The 26,356-nt window shown below is 52.1% G+C and overlaps 1 protein-coding gene across 1 annotated transcript; it reads right to left on the bottom strand.

The window, feature by feature from the left end:
* Window positions 1-5,170: 5,170 nt before the first annotated feature.
* TFAP2E (transcription factor AP-2 epsilon) lies at window positions 5,171-26,150 on the bottom strand. Its single transcript, XM_066564893.1, has 7 exons — window positions 26,124-26,150; window positions 25,564-26,010; window positions 25,212-25,263; window positions 9,657-9,885; window positions 9,324-9,442; window positions 6,074-6,215; window positions 5,171-5,459 (listed from the first exon to the last, which is right to left on the bottom strand). The coding sequence occupies exons 1-7, from the start codon at window positions 26,148-26,150 to the stop codon at window positions 5,171-5,173; spliced, it is 1,305 nt and encodes a 434-aa protein (XP_066420990.1).
* Window positions 26,151-26,356: the final 206 nt, after the last annotated feature.

Below are 26,356 nucleotides of genomic sequence, written 5' to 3'. Positions count from 1 at the left end.
TGGTGAAACTCTCAGAACTCCTGAATAAAGGCACTTGGCATTTCAGGCACTGATGTTCTGAGTCCCATCCAGTAAAAGAATCCATGGATCCACTTTGATCAGGCCTGTGACAGAGGAAAATTTGGATGGGAAGACTTTGAGTGTCCAGCGAGAAGAATGTGATTTACTCATAGCAGGTGTTTAATGATAAAGAAATCCAAGATGCCATTGCAGAATTAGCTGAAACTTCTCTGTTCTGTGAGATAATAAATAGAATCACAGAGAACATGTGGAGTTTTGGGCCAGAGGAGGATGATGGACCAGTTGATTTTTGTTGAGTGCAAGTTGTTCCATTGCTGCCTCTTGGGGATTTTTTAGTGAATTTAATGCTCTAAACAGTGGAAAAACTCAAGAAGGATTTAAGGCACTTCTGCACTGCAGAGCCATTGTCAGGTGGGAAGCTGGAGCATCCAGGCACATCTTGAGGTGCTACAGAACTTCTTGGCTTGGACCAATAAATTGATTTTTCTCTGAACCCATTTCACAGGCCAAAAAAAGCTGAGTTGTCTCCATTTAACATTTTCTTTGGCTATAACCTTTGCTACTAGAACAAAGCTATCCTGATGAGAAATCCTTCTGGATCTCAGGGATCTTAGCCTTTTCTGTGCTGAAAATAATGAAGTTAGAAGCATCTGAACGTGTCTGGATAAAAACATACAAAGGAACCATCCAGAACTTCACTGCCATGATTTTTCCTGCCTTGGAAAAGTTCTGGGATGCTTCATCACCACAATCACGGGGACAAAGCCTGGGTGGGTGTTCAATGTCTGGAATTATTATTGCTATTTATGGAATCCTATGGAAACGCTCCGGTGGCCACAGTGGGAATTATTTTCCATATAAAGGAGATGAGGTGGGATGACCAAAGTGATAACTTGTGTCTCAGCATTGCCACATTCTGGGTGATGGCTGGGTCAGACTCTCTGTGCCAGCTCTGTTTGGGTAATGGAGTCTCCACATCCTGCACCTGGACAGGGAGAGCAAGGTCCACACCAATTATCTCAGGAGCATCATGTCACCCTCACAAATCACGTTTATTTCACTGCCTGATTTGAAAACATTTCCAGTGTTGGTGTTTTGATTCAGTTGCACCACCAGGAAAAGCTTCCCTTGCTCACAGGCTGTGTGGCTCCTGGATTCTGCATGTAAAGCTGGGAATTTAATGGACTCTCCTATAGGAAGGAATGCATTAACTACAGGTCAGCAAACTCTGGTTATTGGGTTGTTTCACACCAAGAGCTGTTATTACCCTGTTCCCTTTAAGGTCCCTGTTTAAAGGTAATTATTTAGTCTGTCCAAAGCTGTGTGGAATTCCAGCACAGCCTCTGCTCCCTGGTGTTAATGATGCAGCACAGTCACAGCTCCAAGTTCCCCTTGGTTTGCCCTTGGGACAGCTGACTCTTAGGGATTGAAGAGTTTCTCTCTTTTTCTTTTTCACTTGTCAAGGATTGGTATGTGGTTTCCCTGGATTTGTCATTCATTCAAAATTAATTCAAAAAAGATTTTTTTTTTTGTTTCATTCTCCTTTAGAATTGAAATTCCAGCATGTTCTGTAACAAGCATAGAAACCCTGAGCCTGGATCTATTTTTACTCTTTGACACAATCCTATGTATTTTCCCACTATGAGATTTGTAATCAGTGTGGGAATTTATACTGGGCTTGAGCCTGGAATTGTGTAAAATGCTTTTTTTTCTCTTAGGATGGAAAAGGAGAGGACATATCAGGGGATGGCCTTGTTTGACAGTGAGCTGGGAGGGGACCCCAGTACAGACAAGAATTGGCCTTGCACGACCCCTGACCCTTCTGAAGTGTCTCTGTGGGCCTGCAGGAATGAGGGTGTGCAAAATTTTGGGGAGTCTTGATGCTTTTAGGAAGTTGCTCCTATGTGACTTGTCCATTACTCATCTTGAGCACCTGGGGTGGAATCAACAAGTGAATCCCAATCATGCAACTTCCTCCCACTCACAGGTCATTGGAGGTGTCCTGGCCTTTCAGGCACCAGACTGTTCTTCATCAAACATTCCAAAGACTTGCAGGTACCCAAAAAGGAAAATGAGGAGGGAGGGATTTTCCACCCCATGGATGTGGTGTGTAATTACTGGAGGCAGATCCTGATTCTCTGTCTGCGTTGCTCATCCGTGCTGTGTCTAAGAATTCCTTGATATTCAAAGTGCCCCAGCCAAGCCAGGTTTGCATAATGTGATTAAATTAGGAAATGATATTTCATGCCTGGATATTATAGTGTGCACACACACACACTTTCATCCTGTGTTGGAGCGTCGCTTGCTCTGCTCTGATACCGTGCACCAGAGGATGTCTGCAAATGGAATTATTTCAGCATAGTTATCCTAAATAACCCCATGTAGGGAAACCTGTATTGTAGCACAAAAGCACCTTACTCTCCTTTATCATAATCCATTTAAATGTGGATTATGCTGATGCAGAACAGGGCACTCCTACTTTGGAATAATTTTAAATAGGAATAGTTTTTGTGCTTTTGGCTCACGCCCTGCATTATCCAAACTGGCTTTGAAGTGTAAACAAGCCTCTGATGTGCCTGTAATATTTCCATTCTGCTCCCTGACTCCTCCTTGTTTCTTGGCTCTTCCTTTGGGAAGGTCCAGAGCAAAACCAGACCTGCAGAGCCCGTCATTTAGGTCTTTGCTTTCACAAACCTCATACCAAGGGACGTTTCCAATCCAATTCCCAATTTAAATGCCTTCCTAAGCTTTGAAGGGAATATTTAGATGCAAGTTTCTGACGCTGAGCCATCCCCACAGATTATATTAGGACATTAAATGTTTCCTTTCACACTTTCCTGAGATGGAGGTTTGTGTTTCAAACCTCCTGTGGTCTCTTTTGGGGCTGTTTGGGGTTTTCCCTCTATTACCATCAGCCTGTTCTGCACCTCCAGAGAAACCTGTGGGGTGCAGCTCTGAGAAGGGCCCAATGCAGGGAGTGCTGCCAGAGCTCAGTCCCTGCAGCTGCTCCTCTGTGAGGAGCAGTGATGTGTAGGGAAGGCAGCAAGGAGGCTCCCTAAAATCACCCTCTTCTCTTGTGTCAAAAGCCATTTTTACACCTCTTCCTGTGAAAAGTCACAGCTTCTTACCTGAGGCACGTAAAATTTACTTAAATCTTCTTCCTGACCACTTCATGGGTGTCCTGGCTCTTGGTTTGGTGTCATCTTTCCCTGTTTGTGTTCTTTTATCCCATAATTTTCCACACCTCTGTCACATTCTGCTCATGTTCTTCCTCCTGCAGCTTGGTCCTGCCTCGTGTGGGAGTTGCTCCCACCTGAGTTCCTCATGGATTTACCCACTAGAATTTACCAGATCTGTAAGTGCCATCCAGGACAGAGCAGTTCAGGGCTAGCACACATAATCTGGCTTTTGCTTTGTTAGTCCTTTTTCTGACCATTCCCATTGTGTTTATTTCTAAGCTCTGGGAGCTGGCGCAGAGTCCTGCTCGTGGTGACGCCACGAACAAAACCAATTTGGAGCTTCATTGCCTGGAGATCAGTGGGGCTGTTTTATCTCCTGTTTTATCACTGATACCATGAGGTCCTTCTGCAGCTCCTCACAGACAGGTTTAGATTTGACTACCCTGAGTAGTTCTGAAACATCAGCAAACTCATTCATCTCCACTGGCGCCAGGGCTGGGGACACCGGGCAGGAACAGCAGCTCCTGTCACCCCCAAGCTCTCTTTGTGGCAGCACTCAACCCCCAGCCATGAAACTGGAGAATTCTTTCTTCAATCTATGCAATTTTATATAATTTCCATCTAATAAACGATACAATCCCTTTTACATACAGAGGCAAAGGATCTTTTCTCACAAAGACGATGGAGGTGCTTTCTTCAAATAAAAAGAGGTTTATTAAGAGAATGAGAATGACATTGTAGTGTGGGTGTTGTACATCTATTGCAGCATTAAGAGAAACAACAGCAAGTACAAAATCCTGCAGAACTTCTAGAGTCATCATCATCACAGCCTAGCTTGTCCATGCTACAGTTTGGTGGATCCAAAACTTCATTCCCATTTCTAATGGCAGAAAATCCAAAGATTTTCATCTTTCAAAAGAAAAAAACCCAACCCAAAACAAACAAACAATCAAACAAAAAAAGGCAAAACAAAAAAAAAAACCCAACTCAATTTGATATAAATAACTTGCACTGGACATTTTAAAACTTTCAGATTTTAATTACACATAAATAAATATATACAGATTTAGAAGAGTTCCGTTTGGCCTGGTTCAAGTTCTGCTCCTTGTGCTTTATTTATTATTATTATTATTATTATTATTATTATTATTACTACTAAATTTAGAAACTTGTGTGCTGTTATCTGTGGGTTGTGGAGTTTTGTTTAGTCCTGGGTTTAACTTCACCTGCCTTTTCCCCAGCCAGGAGGGCAGCAGTCAGGGGGACTCCCCTCGGTCCTGCCCTGGGACCCATTGGCTGTGTGGTTGTTCCTCCCTCGTGCCGTGGCCTTGGGGCTCCTCAGACCACAGGAAAATCCACAGTGAGTCTCAGTCTGAAGCTGTAAACAAAGCCTGGACCTGCTTTAAATCCACAGCAGTTCTGCCAGCAGTTTTCCTTGGCCTGGTGTCGGGGCTGGGCTCTGGGTGGGGAAGTGGGAAGGTTTCCTGGGTGTTTGCCTCAAAACCAGCAGATAAATCCAGGTGGAGCCGGGGCTCCATCCCCCTGCCCTCGGCTGCTCCTGCTCTGGGTCTTGCACTGATGAGGCTTTTGCTCTTCCCTCTCAGTCTTTTCACTTGGAACAAATTCCAGGATTTCACTATGGGTTTTTTTTTTTTTTTTAAAAAAAAGCAAAATAAAATCAAATTGCACATGACTTGTCTTCCTGCATCCACGTTACAAAAAAAAAAAAAAAAGGCAAAACCCCAAAGCCATCAGCCTGGCTTCTCTCAACCTCACTACGTTCATTAGCACTGCTTTCTTCTTAAATTCTTTAATTCTTCTCTTTTTTTCCCCTGCCTTTTCTTTGTTTGCTTTATGACGTCCAAACTCAGCAGTTCAGAAAACAGTGCTCTGGGTCACCTTTCTTCTCCCTGGAGCCACCTCTGGTGCCCGGGGGAGGCTCCCCGGGGGGAGGCAGCGCTGTTATTTTGTTATTTCCGATGCTTCGCCTCTTTGTCTGACGCTTTGGAGTCCCCGGCCGTGTGCCCGTTGCCCGTGCTGTTCATGAATATTTTATCCAGCCCCTTCAGGGACTCCACCAGGTAGTTCTGGAAGGCGGTGAGGGCAGCACAGATGGCCGGGCCCCCGAAGCCGTGGGTGATGAGGCTGAAATGAGTCAAACAGCTCTGCACGCCGGGCTCCAGGATCAGCGAGGGGCGGCTGTTCCCCAGCGGAGAGCGATCCTGGGCTATCAGGTCTGCAAACTCCTTGCAAATTTGCCTGAAAGAGAGAGGTCTGGTCACTCTAATGCATGTGGAGAGCTGCAGGAGACACAGCCATGGAATCATAGAACAGTTTGGGTTGGAAGGGACCTAAAAGATCATCCAGTCCCAAACCCTCTGGCATGGACACCAGGCTGCTCAGAGCCTCATCCAACCTAGCATTAAATGCTTTCAGGTGTGGGGCATCCACAACTCCTCTGGGTGTATTTTGAGGTTCTTTTCCTGCTCTCTGCCTCAACAACCACCTCCCCATGGTGACTTTTTGGCTCCCGCCTGGGGAAAGCCCCTGAGTGCAGAACCGGAGCCAGAGCTTTGAAAGGGCACATGAGGCAGTACCAAAATGCTCTCCAGGGCTGGGTTACCCTCTCCCATGCAAGAACAAACCCTCAAATCCGTGCAGGCTGTCCCCTTTCTGGACGCCTTCCTTCCCCACAGAAGAGCAAAGTCTGGGGGCTAATGCTGAGCCCATCTCTTCCCCACAGAAGAGCAAAGTCTGGGGGCTAATGCTGAGCCCATCTCTTCCCCACAGAAGAGCAAAGTTTGGGGGCTAATTCTGCCCCTCCAGGCTGCTGATCCCCAATGCCCCAGTGGCTCCCTGCCCTCTGTACTCACTTGGTAGCCAGCAGCATGTTTTTCCTGGTGTGCAGCTCCGTGGGGTCAGAGTGCTGCCGGCACAGGTACTCTGCTGCTGCCTTGGCCGGGAACTCGGTTTCGCAGACGTAGCCGAAATCCCGAGCCAGGTGAATGGCTTCACCTGAGAGCAGGACAGAGGGACATCAGCACTGTGCCAGCACCAGCGGGACAGGGAACTGGGAACTGGAAACTGGGAGCTGGGAACTCCTGTAGAGCTTCAGAACTGTTGGGGCTCGGTTCTGGTGAGACCGGGGCCCTTCCCTGTCTCAGTGGCCACCCAAGAGCTCTCCCCACCTTCACCTCCTGCTGCAGAAACACCACTGAGTTTCTTATTCTCATCTGTAAATGAGTCTGTGTGGGCCAGATGAGCCAGTGCCAGCTCTAAACAGCAGCTGGGTCCTTCCTTTACTACATTTTATAAGAGCATCAAGACAGTGCTGGCCCTGGAGCAGGCTGAGGAGTGACTCTGGGCATCTGCTGCAAAAGGAAGAATAGCAGAGGTATTTCTTACTTGGGAACATCCCCTGCTGCATCTTTCCCTGCTTCATCCCAAGTTTCCTGCTTGGCCTCTCCAAATTGAGAAGAGATTGAAAGAGAAACTGGAGGGTCACAGCGTGACCTCAGCCCTGGGACTGCTGGACAGGGCAGGGCAGGAGGAAGGGGCAGGGGGAAGGGGCAGGAGGAAGGGGCAGGAGGAAGGAGCAGGGGAAGGGGCAGGAGGAAGGGGCAGGAGGAAGGAGCAGGGGGAAGGGGAAGGGGAAGGGGCAGGAGGAAGGGGCAGGAGGAAGGGGGTTACATCCCCCACAGGGCCCTCGGGCTGGACGTGCAGGCAGCGTATCCATCACCCCCTGGAAATGCCCACCCATTGATGGGATTGATCCATCTCCAGGCGTCCCGTGGAAATAATCAGAGCTGATGGCCATTGATCATGCCCAACACCCGAAATCCCGGTCGGGCAGGCAGAGCTAATTTGCCTTGCCCCCCTGCTGCTCACATGTATTAGGCCATCCATCCTAAAGCATTAACCCAGATCCCATCCCAGCCTGCCCAGCTCCCCAAGCTCAGTCTATGGAGCCCTGTTACAGGGAAGTGTCTCTGCTTTCCACACAACAACAGTACTTTCCACTTCATTTCCTCCTCCAGAGAAAGAGCAAATAAGGTAAACCCAAAGACTGCAGAATTGCAGTTATTTGTGTGTTTAAAAAAAAGAGTCAGAAAGGAATAACTGCTGAAAAACTGATACTGGGATAATAAAAGAGAGCTGAGTGACCTCATGTCAGAGCCAGGGCTGGAGCCAGGATTTATTTCTTCCATGAGTGTGTGAGTGGCTGCACATTTTAATGTTTTTTAGAGGCAGTTTGGATGCTGGATTAGAGAGGTGCCAGGGGGAACAGGACACTTTGGGTTTAGTGTTAAAGACACATTGAGCCAGATCTTGAGGAGGAGAGGCTGCAGGAGAGTGCACAGAGGGCCATGGTGGGCAGGAGGGCAGCAAGAGCCTGGCTGAGGGCAAACCTCCTCCCAAGAGCTTAGGGGCGTTTCTGGAGTGGAAATACAGCCCTGCTGCTCCCTTGGGTCCAGGCTGGAGGTGCTCTCATGGAGCACTTGCCCAAGAGAGGTCGAGTGCTTGGTGTACGTGGTGAGGACTCCCAAGGGAGCTGTTTCTACCTGGTGCTCCCTGAGTTCTCCAGGAACATCCTCCCCATCTCTATGAATGGCTGTGGGTCAGTGTAAGAAAAACATATTTCATTAGCACTCAAAACCCCATCCATTGACTCTTTAAAATAATTAGACTTCAGGAAGGCAGAGGGGAGAAAACAAATTAAACCAAGACAGCAAATGTTCAGGAAAGAGCGTGTTTGGGGCAGAGGGGGACAAACCAGTTTCTGTGTGCTGGGTGGTGGCAGTGCAGTAGCAGCTTCCTCTGGGTGAAACATCCCCTGGTTCCATCAATGCTTACAAGCAGGAGGAAATTATATCCATCAACCACACTCCTATTTACTATGAGCTGGGAAGAAGGAATCCAAACATCAGCAGCCACTTGAAATCAAACTGTACATTTCTTCCTTCCTTTCTTTCCTTCATTCTTTTCGTTCTTTTCTTTTCATGGAAATCAGCCTTTCATTCAGCACAACCAACTGCCCTGGGTAACAACCTCCGCTTAATGAAGCGGGTCATTTAATTTGCTGGCGACAATGGAGATGATTTTCTATTCAGGATCCGAAGGCAGCTGCCCGCACCGAGCTGAGCAGGGACACAATGGATTCCTGAGCTCAGAGGGAGGCAGAGCTGTCATTCCATTTGTTTGCATTCCCGTGTGCTTTTCTCCCGGGATGCAGAGGCAGCATCATCATTTCCATGGTGGAGAGAAGTAGGAGGGGAGGAAGTGACCGAGTTAGGCAGGGGCACCTCACATGTCTGGGCAGGGCTCTGCCTGCCAGGGCAGCACCTTTTCCATGGCTCTGAGGGTGGCTGCTCCACACCTGAGCTCCACCTGCAAAACCTCAGAGCAGTTTGACATCTCCTTGGTGTCTCACTCATTTCCTGGAGCAGGGAAGGACTTGGATGTGGGCATTTCCTTCTTTTACAGGTGACATCACCCAGACCTGAGCTTGGGATGCTGCCCAAGGGTAGCGTGGTTGGAAGCACCTGAGCTGTGCCTTAGGTGGGCACACGGGGCTGCAGAGCAGCTGGGAAATTCTTGGCAGCTTTATTCAGGCTTTTTTTGTGTTTGGTCTCTGTGACCCAACTATTAAAAACAGCTCAAAGAAATGAGGGATACCCTGAGCTCCAGCCAGGAGGATGCTCACAGTCCTGCTTGGCATCCATGAGGTGCCCTTTTCCATGGGCCACACCTGATCCAACAGAAATGGCTGAGTTTTGGAAAACAGACATGGAAACATAGACTAGAATGGTTTGGGTTGGAAGAGACCTTAAAGATCATGCAGTTCCAGCCTCCTACCACAGGCAGGGCAAATGTGCTTGGACATTTTCTGGGACATTTGCTGTCTTGGTTTCATTTGTGTTCTGCCCACTGCCTTCCCAAGAGTCTGCCCATTTAACAGGACACGTTCATGAATCAGTGTGGAGGCTTACACAGGGACATTGCCATGCTCATTCAGTGGTGACCACTCCATATTTTAAGAGTTCTGGTTTATGGAAAGCTGGAAATTAAGGGGATACAAGTTTTGGCACTCCATCCTCCACAGGAGCAGGGAGGGACCCTTACCTTCCACGAGGGATGTGAGCAGGGTGACGTTGGCAGCTTTGCGCCTTCCTGCAGGTAGATTTAGTCCAATTTTCTCTAATCTTTCCCTTAAACACCGACCTCCATTTTTTGATTTGGCTCTGAAAAGAGAAAACAAAGAGGGAAAATAAATTTCCACGTAATTCATATTAAAACAACCATAATCCTAGTTTAAGCTTTGAGGTTTGAAAGGACAGAAGAGAAAGCAGTAAAAATACTATTCCTTGATGTACCACACACCAGAATTTCTCATCTCTTTATCTGAGGCAAGAGCTGGTGCTGAACACAGATCCTGGGGCTCTTGGGGCAGCTTACCTGCGGAGGACCCCGCCGAGGAGAGAGGCGTTGAGACACTCGGGGGGTGAGAGCCTCCTCTGCACCTCCCCGACCGTCACCTTGTACTTGGAGGTGGAGCTGAGGAGAGACAGGCGGCCGGGCACGGAGCAGAAAACCTCGTTGGGATTGGTGACCCCTCCAATCAGGCCGTCCTTGTTCATGGACAGCGTGGAGATGGTGGTGCCGTTGGCCTTCGAGGGGATGGGCACTGGAGACAAGGGAGAGGGAGAGAAGAGGAGACCATGGCTGAGAGACCCAGACTCTCCAGGCAGCTCTCCAGCACCTCCCAGACAGCAGCACTGCTGCTGGGATGTCTCATTAGTTCCTTATTTTCCTCAATGAGAGAAGCGAGGTGGGGTGATGAAAATAAACTAAATAAAGGTTGAAGGAAAGGAAGAAGCCTGGACGCTGCCCTCGCCTGCATTCCCACAGCTCCCAGCCCATCTGTAATTAAAGCCAAGGTTTGGGCTGGTCTCCTGAGGATTGTCCATAGTGTGGATGGCTGGACCTGTGGCCAGCTGCCCTCCCTGTCCCCTCTGGGTGCTCCATGGAGGTTGGTGGCCAGGCAAAACGTGGCTGGTCCCGCTGGCCAGGATGTGAATCCTCTGCAGGGATTGCAGCTGCAGCCCAGCTCGGTGCCAGCACACACTGCATCCCAGCAGGCAGGATCAACCTCCTCCATTCCCTGCCCCAAACCCAGGAGCTGCTGGGCTGGCCCAGAGCTCTGCTTCCATTATGTGCCCACGGGAACCAGGGGAAAGAGTTCCTTTGCCTTCAGCTCTGGGATTAACCCCACAAATAGCCACAGCCCTAAACTTTCATCATCCCTGGCTAAAAGGAAGCTTAACAAGATCAAACCCAATTAATCCAGCACAAACTTCCCTTTGCTTAATGGGCAAAAGTCAATTAACACAAGGTTAGGCAGGCACTGGTAACTGCAGCATCTTGTTGGGCCTATGGCATGACACCGGGGCAAAGGGGCTCAGTTTTCCCATTTGTCATTCCAAAAGAAACATTCCTAGATGCAATAAAGGTTTGTAAGTTAAAACTGTGGGTGAAACTTGTGCCAAATCTCTTTGGTTTTTATGCTCTGAAACTAATAACCAATTTAACTCAGGGGGAAAAATAAGCAGGTTTTGAAAGAATCCAAAGATAATTTCAGCCCTGGCATTCTTTGTGCTTCCTCAGGAATGACTGTTCCACAGTCAGATGGTTCCTGCAAGTAATGCAGCAGTGACTGCTGTGGTTTATAAAGGAAATACATATGGCCAAAATGAAACAGCAGCCCCAGGATTAAGCAGGGAGGGTTCATGGACTGGACCTATGAGGGGGCGCTTACAATCGGCACATTGTAAAATCCAGCTCAACGACTCTCTAGCATGGCAATAAAAATCAGCACATGCTACATAAAAATGACTCATGTTTTAAGACTAAGGGATGAATGGAAAGGAGCTGAAGGACACGGAGTTTCCTCCTAGCACAAAACTTGCACCAAGTCAGGGAGCCAAGGGTGAGATGCACCAGTGCCCTGCTGGAGTTGGCAGCTGTGGTCCATGTTTGCCATGGCTGAGGCTGGTCTAGGGCAGAACAAACACAGGAACTTCCCCTGAGACGTAGGAAACCAGAACTATTTCCAGGAAGGAGCAACTTCAAAGCTTTCTTCCGCAGTCCCAGAACAGGTTAGGTTAGTCTCTAGGGGATCCCTTAAAATCAAAAGTCAGAGCGTGGTTTGCAAATATCCGTGCAGTGCTGCTGAGCTGTGAGGCCCTGCGGGGTCTCATTGATGGGGTTCTGCTGAAGAAGGGGCCACCCTCAAACCAGACTCCCCTGGGGAGCAGGTGTTGCTTGTAGCATGGTGTGAAGAGCTGCGTGTAACTGATCCACTCTGTAACCTGGATTATATTTGGGTACATCCGTGCATGCTTGTGATCATGCCATGGCTGCACTCAAGCTGCATGCACGGCCAGGGATCTGCACACACCCGAGGGACAGCAGAGCCATGCAGGGAGAGGGAGAGGGCTCGTGCCTCACCACACATCCATGGGACACAGCATCTGGGGAGGGGGCAAACCCAGCTGATACCAGCGTGACTTAACACCAGAGCCTGTGGAGAAGGGTGGGATACAGCTCTGCGCTTGCCAGGCACCCCACAGGCAGTGACAGAGAGGCACAGGTGATGTTGATGTGCAGCATGGAGACACAACACTCGGGAAACACGCACTGGAGCTTTTAGGAATGATGCTACTGTCAGAAACAAAGCCCTGGAAAGCTGTGCCCTGGAGCTGACTGCTGTGAAGGGTAAAGCCCAGCACAGCTGGATCAGCCCAGCTCTGTGCCACAAGCAAACCAGGCAGGCACCAGCACTGAGCGTGGATTTTGGCATTGCTCTTCTGCCTCGAAGCCTCAGCCAAGGCCACAGCCCTCTGATCTGGGCGCGTGCAGGTGTGGGACAGGGTGGCTGTGTCACGTAGAGCTTGTGCCCTCACAGGGGATGTGAGAGAGGCATGGAGCAGGCAGCAGTGCTGGGAGCTGAGCCGGGCCCCGGAGTCCTGCAGCAGTGCTTCATCCATTAGACAGCATTGCCTCGATACAACAAGAATAAACAAAGCCACATTCGCCATTAATCACGAATTATTGTTATTGAGCCTCACCTGCTGCTGTTTGCCTGGTCTGATCTGCAGCTTGTTTGCCCATAAACATGCTGCAGGAGGGAGACAAGCTACCATTAAAGCCTGACAGCTTTGTTTCCTTGGCTTTTGGGGAACCAAAATTGTCTCTTGTCATCTGAGTAAACCAAAAGTCCCCCTCGATCTTCAGTTGCTGCTTTCCCGCTCCCGCAAGCAGCAGGTGATCGGAGCACCTGAGCCAGCCTGCAGACAAGAAGGAAGCATGAGAGCGGTGCGGGCCAGCAGCCCCGCGCCCCAGCGCCGACCCCCTGCGCCTGCCGAGCCCCGAGCTGCTCCCGCAGCCTCTGCCGAGGGCTCATCCCGGCTCCGGTGCAGAGCAGAGACCGCTCGGGGCAGAGCCAGGGTCTGCACGGTGAGGCTGAGGCGCTGAACAGCCCCGATGTGAGCGGGGATTGCAGCGCCCGGGAGAAGGAGCAGCCGGGCACAACAAGGACCTGAGATGTGGGATGGAAATGTCACACCGTGTCACTGCACTCGTCACCCCCCCTGCGGGATCAGCCATAGGAGACACCCGTTTTTGGCAGAGTAGGACACCACCTTTCCCACAGTGACCCGGCTCTCCCTCCCTCGTCCCCCTGGCAGGAGCTCGGGCAGGGTCGGGTCCCACTCCTGACCGTGGAAACCCAGAAACACATCCCAGAGATGCTCGTGCACACAGTGTCACACCAACACACCACAAAGGCTGATGAGGAAGGGTTGGATGCTTCTGCCCAAACAATCACACCTCCAGCCCTGCCTGGTGAGCAGGATGGGGAACCCCTGGGTCACCCCAGCCCACCCCAGGAAGCTACAAATGGCTGGCCACAAGTGGGAGTTTGGGTTGATTCAGCCAAAGAAAGGGGAAGAAGGAGACCTTAGACCTTAAATAACTGCTCAAGTCACTCCTGGGGAATGCAAGGTCCTCTTTGTTATCTGTTCTTATTATTTATCAATTATTATTTATTGATGCTTGATTGCTTCACTCTGTCCTCATCCTTTTCTTAAACTGCCTGGCATTTCTGAGAGGGTTTTTCCCATGGAAGTGCTTTTTATTCAGATTAATCCTGCTATTTCTAAATCAGCAAATTTAGGTGAGCTTGGCTGCAGATTTCAAAAACTGAGGCCCCTGTGAAGCATTTTGACCTGCCCTGGGAATGCTGCAGGTGGGCTGGACACAGGTAAGCACTGGCACAGGTCAAAGGGGTCAGATCTGAAAGGGAAAACAGATTTTGGAATAAGGTTATGCTGGCAGACCTCAAAGGGCTTCACACATTGCTGATCCTCAGCCCAGTGCTGGTACAGCTCCAGCCACCAAAGCCATGAACTCACTCCTGACTCAAGCCAGCTCCTTAGTGCAGCTGGGGAAAATTGAGGCACAGAGCAAGTTAAATGATTTACCAGAGCTCAGGTACGTGGGCATGATGTGTGTGTGTGCAATTCCATGTGGGAGTGCTTTTCTAAGCAATCCGGGTTCAGCTGTTGCCCAAGTGTTGGGGAGTGCTGTGCTGCAGGCTGGTTACCTACAGCCTCTGTTTTCATAGCCCTGGATTTTCTGTAGGAAGCTGTGAAATCGAGCTGTTTGTCACCACATCATCTTGGCTCCTGGTGCTGTGGTGATTTGGAGAAGGGCAGCATGGCAGCAGCAGGCACACAGCAGAATCTTGCTGAGTGTGGGGAGGGAAATGATCCTCATTTCTTCTGTACACCTCACAGGAAGCTTTTCCATCAGACTCAGCCTTTCACTGCAGCCTTGAACCTCACAGGGCAGGTGCCACTTGCAATCTGTTCAATTCCAGGTGAGTGTGAGCAGCCCTGGAGAGACACAAAGTCCCAGTGAGTCGCTTGCCTCTGTGCTTGGAGCGGGTACCCATGACTTCATCTTCCCTGTGAACCTCAAGGTTTGTCATGTCCCATCAGAGGAGCCTTTTGTGTTGAGTCAGTTCTGGTTTGTCTTTAAAACATACGCTGGTGTAACTGTCAGATGATGAACCCCCAGAACCTCATTTGCTGTGGCTCAAAAAACCCTGATGCAGAGAGTGATTTCAAACAAGTCCTGGTGTCCAAAACTACCAAGGGTTTCATCCCTTGACTTCCCTGAGCTGGAGAACACCCTGCCTGCCTGGGGTTATCTCTTTGTATCTGCCACAGCCAGAATGAAATTGTGTCATGACACAGGACAAGTCACTATCCCTGTTTGGGCTTGACTGTCTCCAGCAACAAATTGCAGATAATAATATAATAATGTCTACCTGGGAGGGATGTTATGACACCCAATTAAAACTTTCCAAGTAATCTCTGGTGGGAGATTTCTCCAGGTGAGAAGTCCTTGGGTGCTGAATGCACCAGGAGGAGTTGGTCCAGCCGCTGAGCATGGGATGTGATGATGCCCCTTGGAGCAGACAGGCAATGGAAAGGCAATTCCATGAACAACAGGAGTCCCACACCTCCAGGGTGCTGCAGCCCATGGGATGGGATGGCACAGCTTTGTCTCCCTGAGGGTTTTCAGGAGACAGCTGGGAGAAAGATAAAACCTCGGCTGAATGGACTGCTCAGCTATGAATCCAGAGAATGGAATAAGGAGCCTCACTCCTTCGAAGTGTCCCAAAAGAAAGCACAAAGTTTCTGCCACTTCTGGCTTGCAGAGGTAGATCCTTTGGATCTTAAGTTCAAGAGGCAAAAAGAAGGAGCAAAACAAACCCATTCTTCAAAGGCTTTCACCTAGAAACCCTTGGAGAATTTCCTGCTTTTGCCCAGTGAAATCCAGCACGAGCCGATCCGCAGCCCTGCGCCTCCTCTTCCTCATCCTCCCTCTTCTGCACGGTCCGGGCTGAGGATGCTCCGTCATTCCTTCTCCTTCCTCATATTTGTTCACCGAAGTCTGTGGGTGAAATTACCATTGTGATTCCTGGAAATGGGCACTTTGAAATGTAAACGTTCGGTGGAAAAGGTGCAGCTGCAGCCCGGCTCAGTCTTCGGTGCGCGGAGCTGCGGGAGCCGGTGTCCGTGCTGACAGAAAAACATCGATTTCTGGGTTTAAGGGAAAAGAAACTTTCCTACAAAAAGAGAAAAGTACGAAGTACAGAGTCGTTTCCATAGGAGAAATGCGCTGCTCGCTTGCAAAATTATCTGTTAGCAGGAAAAATTGTGGTACTTGGGAATTGAGTTGCTTATCGTGGTGTTATTTGTTCTGTTCCATTTCCAGCTGGAGCTCTGGGTGCTGTAAGGGGAAAAACAGGTCCAGAGGGAACATGCAAATCGCTGCCCGTCTTACAAGTCTGTTTTCTTCTCTCTCCAGATACACTGCAGGTAAATTCTCTTCCTCGGTAAGGCGGAATCCCTGAATATCGGAGCTTTTATTGCGACATCCCTTTAAAAGTGGGAGTGTGCTACTGTTGAGGTTGCATTTTAAAGAGCTAGCAGTAAATCGCCTTAGGAGACAACCTGGGACAAAGCAATCGCTCATCTTCAGGCACAGCAGCTCTGTCTCCAGTCCCCCACCAAAGCCTCTGAGCCCCCCGTCCCTTTCCAGGGCCGTGCCCCGGCCGGCTCGGCTGCCTCGGGCATCGCTGCGGGGCAGAGCTGAGCCGTGCCCCGCACACCTGCACCCTCCGAACCTGCCGCAGGTGCCGAGGTTTTGGTTCCACGGCTCTGCAGGTGCAGCGGTGACAGCCCCGGTTTGTTCCCTGGCCGGGGGTGCCGCTGCTCTGACCCGCTCCGGGTCCCGGCTGATGGATGTTTGTGCGCAGCCCCCGATGAAAACGCTGCAGAGAGGGGAGGGATTGCTGCTGTCTTCCGGGAAGAGCTGTCAGCGAGCTCATCTAACCTTCCTTTGAATGTCTCTGATGTAAATTATAAGATGGAGATACATATATAAAAAAATATCTGAATGTGGGTGTGAGCCAGGGCAGCTGCTCCTGCCATCCCTTTAAAAGCCCTTTTTCAGGGAGGAGGTGCTGCAGAGTTCAGCTGCACCAATTTCCTGGTGTTTCAGCAGAGAGGTATTTATTGATGGTCCAGGGAAGGAGGTCAGAGCCATCAGCTGTATTTCAAACGCACACTCTGTAATTATCCTCTCTCCCCAGAGGGGATTATACAGGTATTCTCTTTATCTCGAATGCACAACCTGAACCGAGTCCCCCTGTCAAAGAGCCTCTCTAGGAACCACCACCATCATCGGCCTTTTCAAATGGAAGGATGGAAAGAATCTTGGTTTTATCTGCGGCTTTTCGAGATCGCTGAGCTCTGATAGGGAAATGAATCTCGGACCCTCAGAGGAGAGCAGGGATACAGCCTCAATCTATTCCCATGAGAAAGCTGATCAGGAGAGGTCCCATGCCTATGCAAAACTCCCATATTTAACATTTTGTTTCCCATGCAAATCCATTCATCAGGTTGGGAAAGAAATATGAAGTTGCCGTGTGATATTAATTCCATTTTTCATTCTGTACCTCTGTTTGAGCCAGTGAAGTCCCAACCATGAGTCACTGCAGGTGTCTCCTGGGGAGCTTTGGGATGGATCTACAGAGCAGGAAGGTTCAGACTCCCCCAAATCCATGGGAACAATGGCTTGGTTAAGAATGGTCCCTGCTGAGTACATCATGCTTTGATAGGAATGGCCAGCTGATATAATATTAAAATTTACTCAGCCCCCTGAGCTCCTGCAGGACTTGGGAAGGGGACTAGAAAGTGCTTTGCAATTGATAATTTCAGCTAAGGCATTTTCTGCTTCACCATTTAGGAATGACTCGACCTCAAATATGCTGCTGTTCAGAATAGTTTGTCAGTTTTTTGGGAACTGCTCACAATTAATTTGTGGTGAGCTCCCACATGTTTCCTTTCCATGCTTCATTTCATGGAGTGGATTCTATTCTGCTGTCTGGGGAACCCTGATGTCACAGTCTGAGCAGTAACTGCAGAAACACTTCACTGGCAGGCACCAAACATCAATGATTAAAATGTCCCCCTAAACAGTAAAACTCAGGTGTCTGAACCTTTAAAGGGAATGAACGAAAATTATTTGGGTTCTGCTTTTGAGTGACGAAGTGTTTGGAGATATTTCCTGCACTGCTGGTTGGAAACCGCCCCGATGCAGCGACTTCATTGGAGAAGTCAGTTTAATCTGGTAATTCACATTATTTCCTTCCCCCTTGATTCTAAATTACTTTTTCTGAATCTGCAGCTATGCCCTTCTATATCTACATTAGAAAATTAACTATTTCAATTTCAGTTCAATTACTGAATAATCATTTAAAATTCAGTCAAATTCTGCCCGTTTAGAATTCATGTTTCACAGCACAAACCAAGCAGGTTTAGAAATGGGAGGTTGGAGAGCCAGAGGATTTAAGCCACACTGCTCCATGCTGACACCAAGGGAAGTTCCCCATCCATTGTCACCCCTGGCTGTGCTGCAGCAAGTGCTCCCAGCCCCACACACTCCATAACTCTGCCTGCAGCATCAACCACCCCAAATTCACTCCTTTAGCAGCACAAACACTTTGGCACCCAGTCTATGAGCTCTTTATGTGTTTAAACAGTTCAATCCATTTCACAACAACATGCAGGGGAGCTTTTCCCTGTATTCCCTATTGATGCACCTGAATTTGTGTGGTTGGGATCTCCATAATCTAAGAGGGGAGAGCAAAGCTGTGACATTGCGGTGAGCGATGACCGATCCCGTGGAAGCCATTGCCATGTTCCTGTCAATTTGTTAAATCTATTCAGGTTGTTGAAGGGCAAAAGACCATCCAGCAAAGATTAGAACTGAATAATAACAGAAAAAATTCTTCCCTTCGTACTGAGCTTGCTGCCAGCCCGCCGAGCTGGCGGGGTTTCAGTCTGGGTCTGACCACAGCAACGTGAATCTCTCGGTTCAGCGGCTCCTCAGAGCTGCCCTTGGCCAGGGATTGCTCTGGGGACAGGCACTGCTCACCCACTGTCACAGCAAAAAAGGCTTTTCCTTTTCCTAGGTCGGATGCCCTGGGTTGCTGACACCAGTGTATTGCTGCGCCAAACCCTCTGATGATGGTTTTTCAATGGCCACCCCATCTCTTGCTAACTGGGGTCTTGTGCTGGAAACCTCCCAAAGCACCCTCGGTCAGATCCTCTGCTCGAACCTCTCCAGCCCTGGGAGGGTGGCTCTGCTTTCTCCCACACATGTGGCCACTTTGGGGCTCCCAGGGAGCCCTGGGGACACCACTTGCTCCCTGGGACCTGTCTGACCAGTCCGGAGGGAACAGGGCTGACCCAATCCCTCTCTCCCTGGCGCCTCGGCACTCTGGTGACTGATGCCAGATAAATGCCTGAGATAGAGGGTGGGGAGACTCAGCCCGGCTGGAATCCCAAGCACGCACCGCAGACACTGCCGTGGATTTTTAAGCCACGAAGGTGAACCTGCTCCCAGCTCCCCTGGTCCTGCTCCAAGCCCCAAGCTCCTGCCATGTTGTGTTTTGGGGTTCTTTAATTGCAATGGGCACCTTGGGCTCTTTTCTAGCAATTCCCTCTCGCTCCCATTCTCTGCCCTTTCTCCCCAAACCACAACCAAAGGGAAGGCAATACCCAGGCACAGCAGAGCTGGGCTGGGGACAGGCCAAGGAGACGAGAGCTGAGCATGCAGAAGCTCCAAGCATCACATCCAGATTTGCTAATTAGTTCCTCCATTAAGAATTAAAATAAACAAACAAATGGAAGGACAGCAAGAGTGAGTAATTCCCTGGATCACACAGGAAAGGGTGGGATGGTTTAGTGGTTAGAGTGCTAGTCTAGGACTTCAGAGAACCTCATTTAGGCTCTTCAAATAATTAAGAGAGATTGCAAACATTTTTTTTCTGAGATCATCTATCTTGGAATATTATTAAACTGGGAGGAATAGTCTGTGTTTGCCTCTGCTCTGCTGCAGGTTTAGTGTGACCCTGGTCTGGAATGACATTGATGGGTCCCTATGGGTCTTGCCTGTGCCTGTGCTGCCCTGGGTGTGTGTCCTGATGGACCCCAGTGAGGCAGGCACCTGTGCTGTCACACAAATTAAGATCTTGGCACCACTTCCTTTGCAGGGACAAACACCACTGGTGTAACCTGGCCAAGGCTGTCCTGCTGCCAGTCCACCTGTGGATGAAATAGCCCCTGTGGGAGCCAGGGTAGTGATGTGACAGTGGCCACCAAACTGCAAAGATACCGAACAGCCCCCAAAATGAAGGGGAAGGTGCTCCAGAGCAAGCCCAACACGTCTGTGCTGCTCTCTCGGTGTTGTCCATGGAGAAGCCTCACCTGAGGTTCTCCTCCCAGAGCAGAGGTGCTGCTGCTTTGGCTCAAGCCACAAGCCAAAAAACAACCCAAGCTGGCTTTCCTGAACCTACCCTTTAAGAGTTGCTCTTTATTTCAAACAAAGAAAAAAATTCATTTAGAAACATCTAATTAAACAGTAAGTCATGACAAGGTACATGAAACTTGGAGATAACACATGCCTGGGAGGCAGTGGGGAGGTTGAGACAAAGCCCAGCGCCTTCACCAGTACCCGCGTGTGTTATCTCACATGAACACACACCTGGGCTTATCCTGGTGCAATTATAGGACATTAAAAATATAATTTTAATGGAGGAATGGTGATCTGGATGCAGTTCAGAGTAAAAACTTTCTTTCAAGTTTCTCTGTTTGATTAGTAGGTGTTCCTGCCGCGCACCGTGAGCGCGCGAGGCAGAAGCGGCAGGCTCGGGAGGTGTGACTGTGTTTTGAGGAACGCTGCTCTATCTCCCTGTGTGTGCGAGGGCTTGTCGAAACTTTAAAGCATTCATGAGCAGCACTAAGGCAGCAAAACTTCCAGTCAAGACCCGGCTTGTCCCGGGTGAGCCCCTTTTCCTACTCAGGCAAACTACCGCCGCAGATGAAGCTGCAGAGAGCTGGGAGGGCTCCCCAGCGAGCCCAGCACCCTGCAGCTGACTGGAAGCCAAGTACCTCCACCCACGGCCCTGGACAGTCCTATAAAAGCTGTGTCTTCACAGCCCCAGGTGTTTTACAGGATGACCTCATTTATTACCTTACTCGTCACAGGAAATGATGTTTATCTAATCTACCATTCTTTCAGGGTTTTTTTTTCCCCCTGCCACATCTGGCTTCTTACATTTCTTACAGCTCAGTTCCTCCTTGCACCAAAACAAAGGAGAAATGGCACTGCTGCCATCATGCCAGTGCCTCAATCCCACCAGTTTGAGAAGAAGCTGAGAAGCTTCAAAACCTGGAGCTCGCGTGCGGTGGCGAGTGGATCTAAGGATCTCGGTCCTTAATCTCCCTCCTCTGCTGCATTCCTTAGTAGTGACAGCTACTTCTTGCAATATTCCTGACTGTGGGCTCTGAGGCACAGCTTTCCATCTGCCTGTCCAGTATCCAGCCAAACAGGTCCACATTCCTGAGCAGAAACGCTAGCACTGCCCCTCGGAGCGGCTTGAAAGCCTCGGATGGAAACTGGAACAAGTCACAAACATGAGGCAAGGCAGCAGCAGCCAGGACCAGATCCACAGAAATGAGGGACAGTGGCAGCACCAGATCCACAAAAACAAGGGACAGTGGCAGCACCAGATCCACAAACACAAGGGACAGTGGCAGGAGCAGGTCCCACTGCCCCAGCACGGAGCTGGGGACGCGCGCTGTGCGTGCCTGGGTGCCAGTGTGAGCCCACGCTGGTCACACCCTGCTCTGTCTCTACTCCAGGTTGTAAAATGCCACAGCCAAAACTCGTGCCCGCGAGCGGGTGCACCAGCCCCTGTGGCTCACCCTGCTCCTTCTGCCACAGGGCCCCAGCTCTCTCCTGCCCACCTCCAGCAGGACCCAGGGCTGCTCCCGCACCCCAGCGTGTCCCCAGGTGCCAGGGAAAGAGATTGGTATTTTTCTTTGTAATAAAAATGCTCTCCCAGAAGCTTTCTGCTGATCCCAAAAGGATGTGAAAGCAATAAAACCCCTCCTTATTTTACAACCAAGCTGCAGGATTTTTTGCTACTGAGCACAACGACCTAAATGCTTGATTTCATAACCAGAAGGTCGCACCCTGCACCAGGAGCTCGGGACTTGCTGAGTCCCCAGTTTTATGTCTGGGGGGGTCTCACAGCCAGACCTTGGCAGCTGACCTGGGCATCCAAACATCAGGGCAGCAGGTGAGTGGAGCAGAAAATTCCTGAGCTGCTGTAGACTAAAGCAGCCAGAGCCCCAGCTAAACTTTTTCAGAGCTAATTTTAATGTTTCTCAGTCTAATATTTCCTGGTCTTATATAAATGCTTGGAAGGGAAAGTAATACTAATACTAATACTAATACTAATACTACTAATAATAATTATAATAACTCAACCACAAACAAAACAACAACAAAAGAAAGGCAAAGGAAACAATTTCTGAAATACTGATGGGAAAAAAGGAGAATGAACAAATAGGGGTACAAGATATTCATAAATGCTCTGCTGCCCTGTCCAAGATTTTATCTATTTATTCCCAAACGAAATCTATCACCCCATTTGTCACGACATCACGGGGGAAAAACTCATCGTCTGTTTTTCAGAGCTATCACATCTCTCCCTGCTCCAAGTGAAATCCCAGCTCACACACCGCACCCCACAACCGAACTGGACCCTTCACCCGGGATTTCTCGGCGCCTCCAGCCCTAGGGATCACCACGGCGATAACGAACCAGAACCAGTCCCGAGGGCAGCGGTGGAAAGGGGTATTTGAACGCCTGTTCCCAGCCGGGATCTGCCTCCCTGGGCTGCACCCGCTGCCGGGACCTGGCTGCCCCCGCCGCAATGCGGGATGGGGGTCCCGGGGCGGTCCCCGAGCCCTTTCTGGGGTGAATCCCCGCTTTTCCTCTCCACTTGTTTCATTCGGGGTTACCTGCACCCAAGGAGCCGGAGCGCTACGGGCTGGGGAAAACACTCGGAGGGGAGAGGGTGGCAATGCACCGCATTTCCGAGATGCTCACAAAATCCCTGGAATTTTATTAACGGCTGGAAGTTTAGTTGAGAAGGAAAAGGAGGGAAAACAGGCACGCTGTCAGTGATGCTCCCACACAGCGCTCCGAGGCTCCGGGGGCAGCATCTTCCCCTCGCCGGGCTGGGGGACATCGGCAGTGACCCCCGTTCAGCGGGAATGGTCCCGGAATCCCGGGATACGGGAGGGGAGAGGCTGCGGGGACAGCGCGGGGCTGCGGGCTCTTCCCGCCCGTTCCGGGCTCTTTCCGACCGGGGACTAAATGCGACTCCAAGGACGGGAGTTAAAAGGGAGGTTTGGGGATCTGGGGCAGGTGATTAATATTTTGTTGAACCAGGACAATAGTATCAGGGCAACTAATTAGGCGGGATAAATCTGTTTCCACACGCAAAGATTTCTATCAGGTTTCTGTCCGACGGCCATTCCGTCAGGAATTCCAGGATTAATCGGCGTTTGGGATCTCGGTGCGATTTAGGACAAAACTGCGCTTTTTAAGTTTAACCTCGCTCCCTTCAGATTGGGGGTTCTCGAGCCCTGCTGCCCAGCCGCTCCCTCCGGCTCTTTCTGCCCGGGACCCGCCGGGAGCTGCCTCACATGGCTTTAATTTAATTTTATTTTTCCTGGGGTGTCATTCACCCGCGGGGGCCCGGGCTCGGTTCTTGCCACGCTGGGCTCCAGAACACAGCTCAAAGCTGCCAGGGCCACATTTTATACATTCTAAAAAATTAAATAAAGCCGAATGTAAAGGAATTTATTCCCCGGGCCGTGTGGAGGGCAGAGGCGTTTGATCCGGGATCCCCGGCTGCAGCTTCCATAATTCCTCCGGTTTCTTTAGAGCTGAACTCGCCCGTTTGGGAGCTTCCAGGGGCAGGGAAAGAGGAGCGCGGCCATCGGCTCCGGATGCCGTTCTCCCGATCCCTGACAGCGGGGCGGGTGACGGAGCGGGGCCGGGACAGAGCCCCCGGTGCTGCCGCCGCTCCCGGGAGCCCCGGTGGCTCCGTCCCGCCGCTTCCAGCGGGGCTGCCCAGCTCCCCCCGCAAACACGCTCGTGGCTTTGGATTTATCGATTTCCCCAGCAAACTCGGAGTTGCGCTCTCCAAACACAGCAATAATAATAGAGAAAATTAAAATAATAATAAAGAGGGCAAAAACAGGGACGGAAAAGATATATTAATATTTAAAAAAATATTAAAATTCCCAGACAAGAAAGGGCATGGAAGAAAAAGTGTCCGTGAGCACAGGGGCTGCGGTCGAGCTTTTTGCACCATTTCTGCCTTTAGCCAGAGATATTTTAATTTTATTTTTCCTTTCTTTTTTCTTTTTTTAAATTTTTCTTTCCAAGACTAGGGAACTAGAGAATTTCCAAGGGCAAAAACCAGGCACTAAACAACGACAAATCCTTCCGATAGAAGACAAAAAATTCTAAGTAAAGGCGCTTTTGGAAAAAGGAGGGGGAAAACCTCACTGAACCACTATAACTCTAACCGAACTTCCAGACTAACATTCCCACTCCGGGATATTTCCCGAGCGTTCCGGGGCGCTCCTGCCCTGCCCCAGCCACGGAGGTAAGGTCGGTGCCGGCTCACGCACCCCTCAGCTTCTTGCGACCATTCCTCACTCCCGAATGTTTAATGAAACGCCTCTCCAGCGTTCTGATTAAAGCTCAATTAATGCGGGTCATTAATGTCCCGCTGGCAGCCGCGTGTTCCTAGAATGGCCTTTCCTAGGGAAAGGGGATGCGGCGCACCGGGAGCGCCGCTCCCCTCGAAACGACCGGCGGCAGCTGGGGAAGGACCGCACGAACGGGAGGTTTTTCATGCAGTTACCGGGGATCGGCTACGGCCCGGACCAGCACCGGGACTGCGGGGCTGCAGCACCCACTGGCCCACGTTACCGAGCCGTCCCCGTGGCTGCGGCTCCGTTCTGGTTAAACGCATCCTCCCCATGCACAAAATTCTGTAAAAAATCGCGGGGAGAAGCCAAGAGCAGCGCTGGAATATTCCATAGTAGAGATCGCCCCGAGAACCAAACCGGACGCTCCCGGGCCCCTCTCATCGCTCTCACAACGGCCCGGCGGAAAATTTAGTACAGAAATATTTTAGGGAGTTGAGCTGTTTTACCCACCGGTTCCTTGGGATGTGGGGGACTGGTCAGGGTGCGGGGCAGAACCGGACGCGGGAGATCTCGGGGGTCGAGCGGGATCTCTGCCCGCAGCCCCGATCCCCGCGCCGGTCCCGGAGGAAAAGGCATCGCCTCCCCTCTGGTCCCGGAGCGAAGCCCCGGTTCTGGAGCGGCAGAGGTGGGGGGGTGTCTGCAGACCCGGGTATTGCCGAGATGGGGCTGCGGGACAGGCAGCACCGGCCCCAGAGCCGCGCCACTTCTCGTCTCCGTTAAACGCGTCCTTCCCCTCGGTACCGGTCCCGCCGAACGGGCCCGATCCGCCGCGGTGTGAAGCGGTTCGCGGCCCGCGCTGCCTCCCCCGCCGCCGGGCGCGGGGATCCGACCGGGCACGGCGGGACCGGGAGCACCGGGAGCTGCCGCCGAGCGCCGCCGGGGCATCCCCGGGCTTTCCACGCAAACCGTACGCGGCCGCCGGCGGGGTGGGCCCCGGGGCTCCCCGACAGAAGCGTCCGCCCGTCCGGGCCCTTCGGTACCGGGAAGGATCGACGGCAGCGGTACCGCCCGAGGGAGAGCGGTGGGCCGGGGGCGGGTGGGCGCGCTGGCCCGCCGGGATCCGCCGCTTTCGTTTCAGTCTCGCCGGGGACAGCAGCGAGCCCTTCCCGACGGGCGGGGAGCAGCCCCGCGGGAGGGCGGACGCGGGGGGACCCGACGCTGGGGAGCCCCGAGGGCAGGAGCGGGGCCCGGTCCGGTGCCGCTTTCCGCTGAGCCGCCGCGCTTTTCTTACCTTTCTTGATCACGGACTGATCGAGCAGGTTCATCCCGCCGTCGTCCACGGCCTGAAAGCACCGAGGGAAGGAAGAGCCGTCAGCCGGCCCCGGGCACCGGCTGCCGGCGGCGTGGGGACGGCCCGATCCCCCCGCTGCCCCCGGCCAGAGGGAATTCTGAGGACACGAGTGAGCCCCACTAATGGGAATCCCCGGCCCGGTGTTTCTGTTTGCCCGGGGGTACGGACGCCGTGGGGCCCGACTCGTCCCGGCCTGGAATCCTCGGTCGCACAGGCAGAGGGATCTGGCCCCGTCCCCGGACAACCAACCCACCCCGGGCACCCTCCCGGTGCTCCCGCCGTCCCCCCGTACCTGGATGTCCTCGAGGCCGTGGTGGCCGAGGCCGTGGAGGCCCAGCGGGCCGTCGGCGAGGCCGTGGCCGCCGTCGGGCAGCCCGTGGAGCAGGCGGGGCACGGCGGGGTATTCGCGGCGAGGGTCGAGCCCCAGGGCTCGGTGGGTCTGCGAGAGCAGCCCCGGCTCGTCCTGCCGGCCGCGCTGCGGGGGCCAGGCCGGCTGCTGGTGCTGGTGCAGAGGGCTGAGCGCCGCGTACGGGTCCGCCAGGTGAGGGTAAGCGGGCTCCTGGCCCTGCGGGTAGGGCAACGGCGGCTGCGGGTACGGCGGGGGGAAGTAGGGCGGCTGGAAGTCGGCGGCGGGCGTGTGGCAGAGCGGCGGCGCCGAGCCATAGGGCGCCTGGTTGAGCGAGGGCAGCTGCGGCAGGCGGGCCCCGGCCGGCGCCCCGGGCAGCCCCTCGGCTCGGTCCTGCGGCGGCGAAAACAGCGGCGGTGAGGCGGGCACGGACCCCCGGCCCCAGTCCCCGGCCCCCCGTCCCGTCCCGTCCCGTCCCGCCCCACGCGTGCTCGTCCCGCACTCACCATGCCCGGGTAGCTGTGCACAAGCATCGGTGCGGGCCCGCGGCAAGCCCCGGGCGGGCCGGGCCCCGGGGGTGCCCCCGTCTCCGCCCCTCTATCCCGCCGGAGCGGCGTCTCCCATCGCCCGCCCGCTCCTCTGCGCCGGCCCCGACTCCATGCACGCCAGTTATAGCGGCGGGGGCGCGCCCGCCGCCCCGGGAGCGCGCGTCAGAGCGCGGGGACGGGGACGCGCCGCC

Source organism: Molothrus aeneus, chromosome 23 (genome assembly GCF_037042795.1).
Source record: "Molothrus aeneus isolate 106 chromosome 23, BPBGC_Maene_1.0, whole genome shotgun sequence".
Classification (NCBI taxonomy): domain Eukaryota; kingdom Metazoa; phylum Chordata; class Aves; order Passeriformes; family Icteridae; genus Molothrus; species Molothrus aeneus.
The sequence above is the reverse complement of the archived record's forward strand: the minus strand, read 5'-3'. Positions and strand labels throughout refer to the sequence as shown.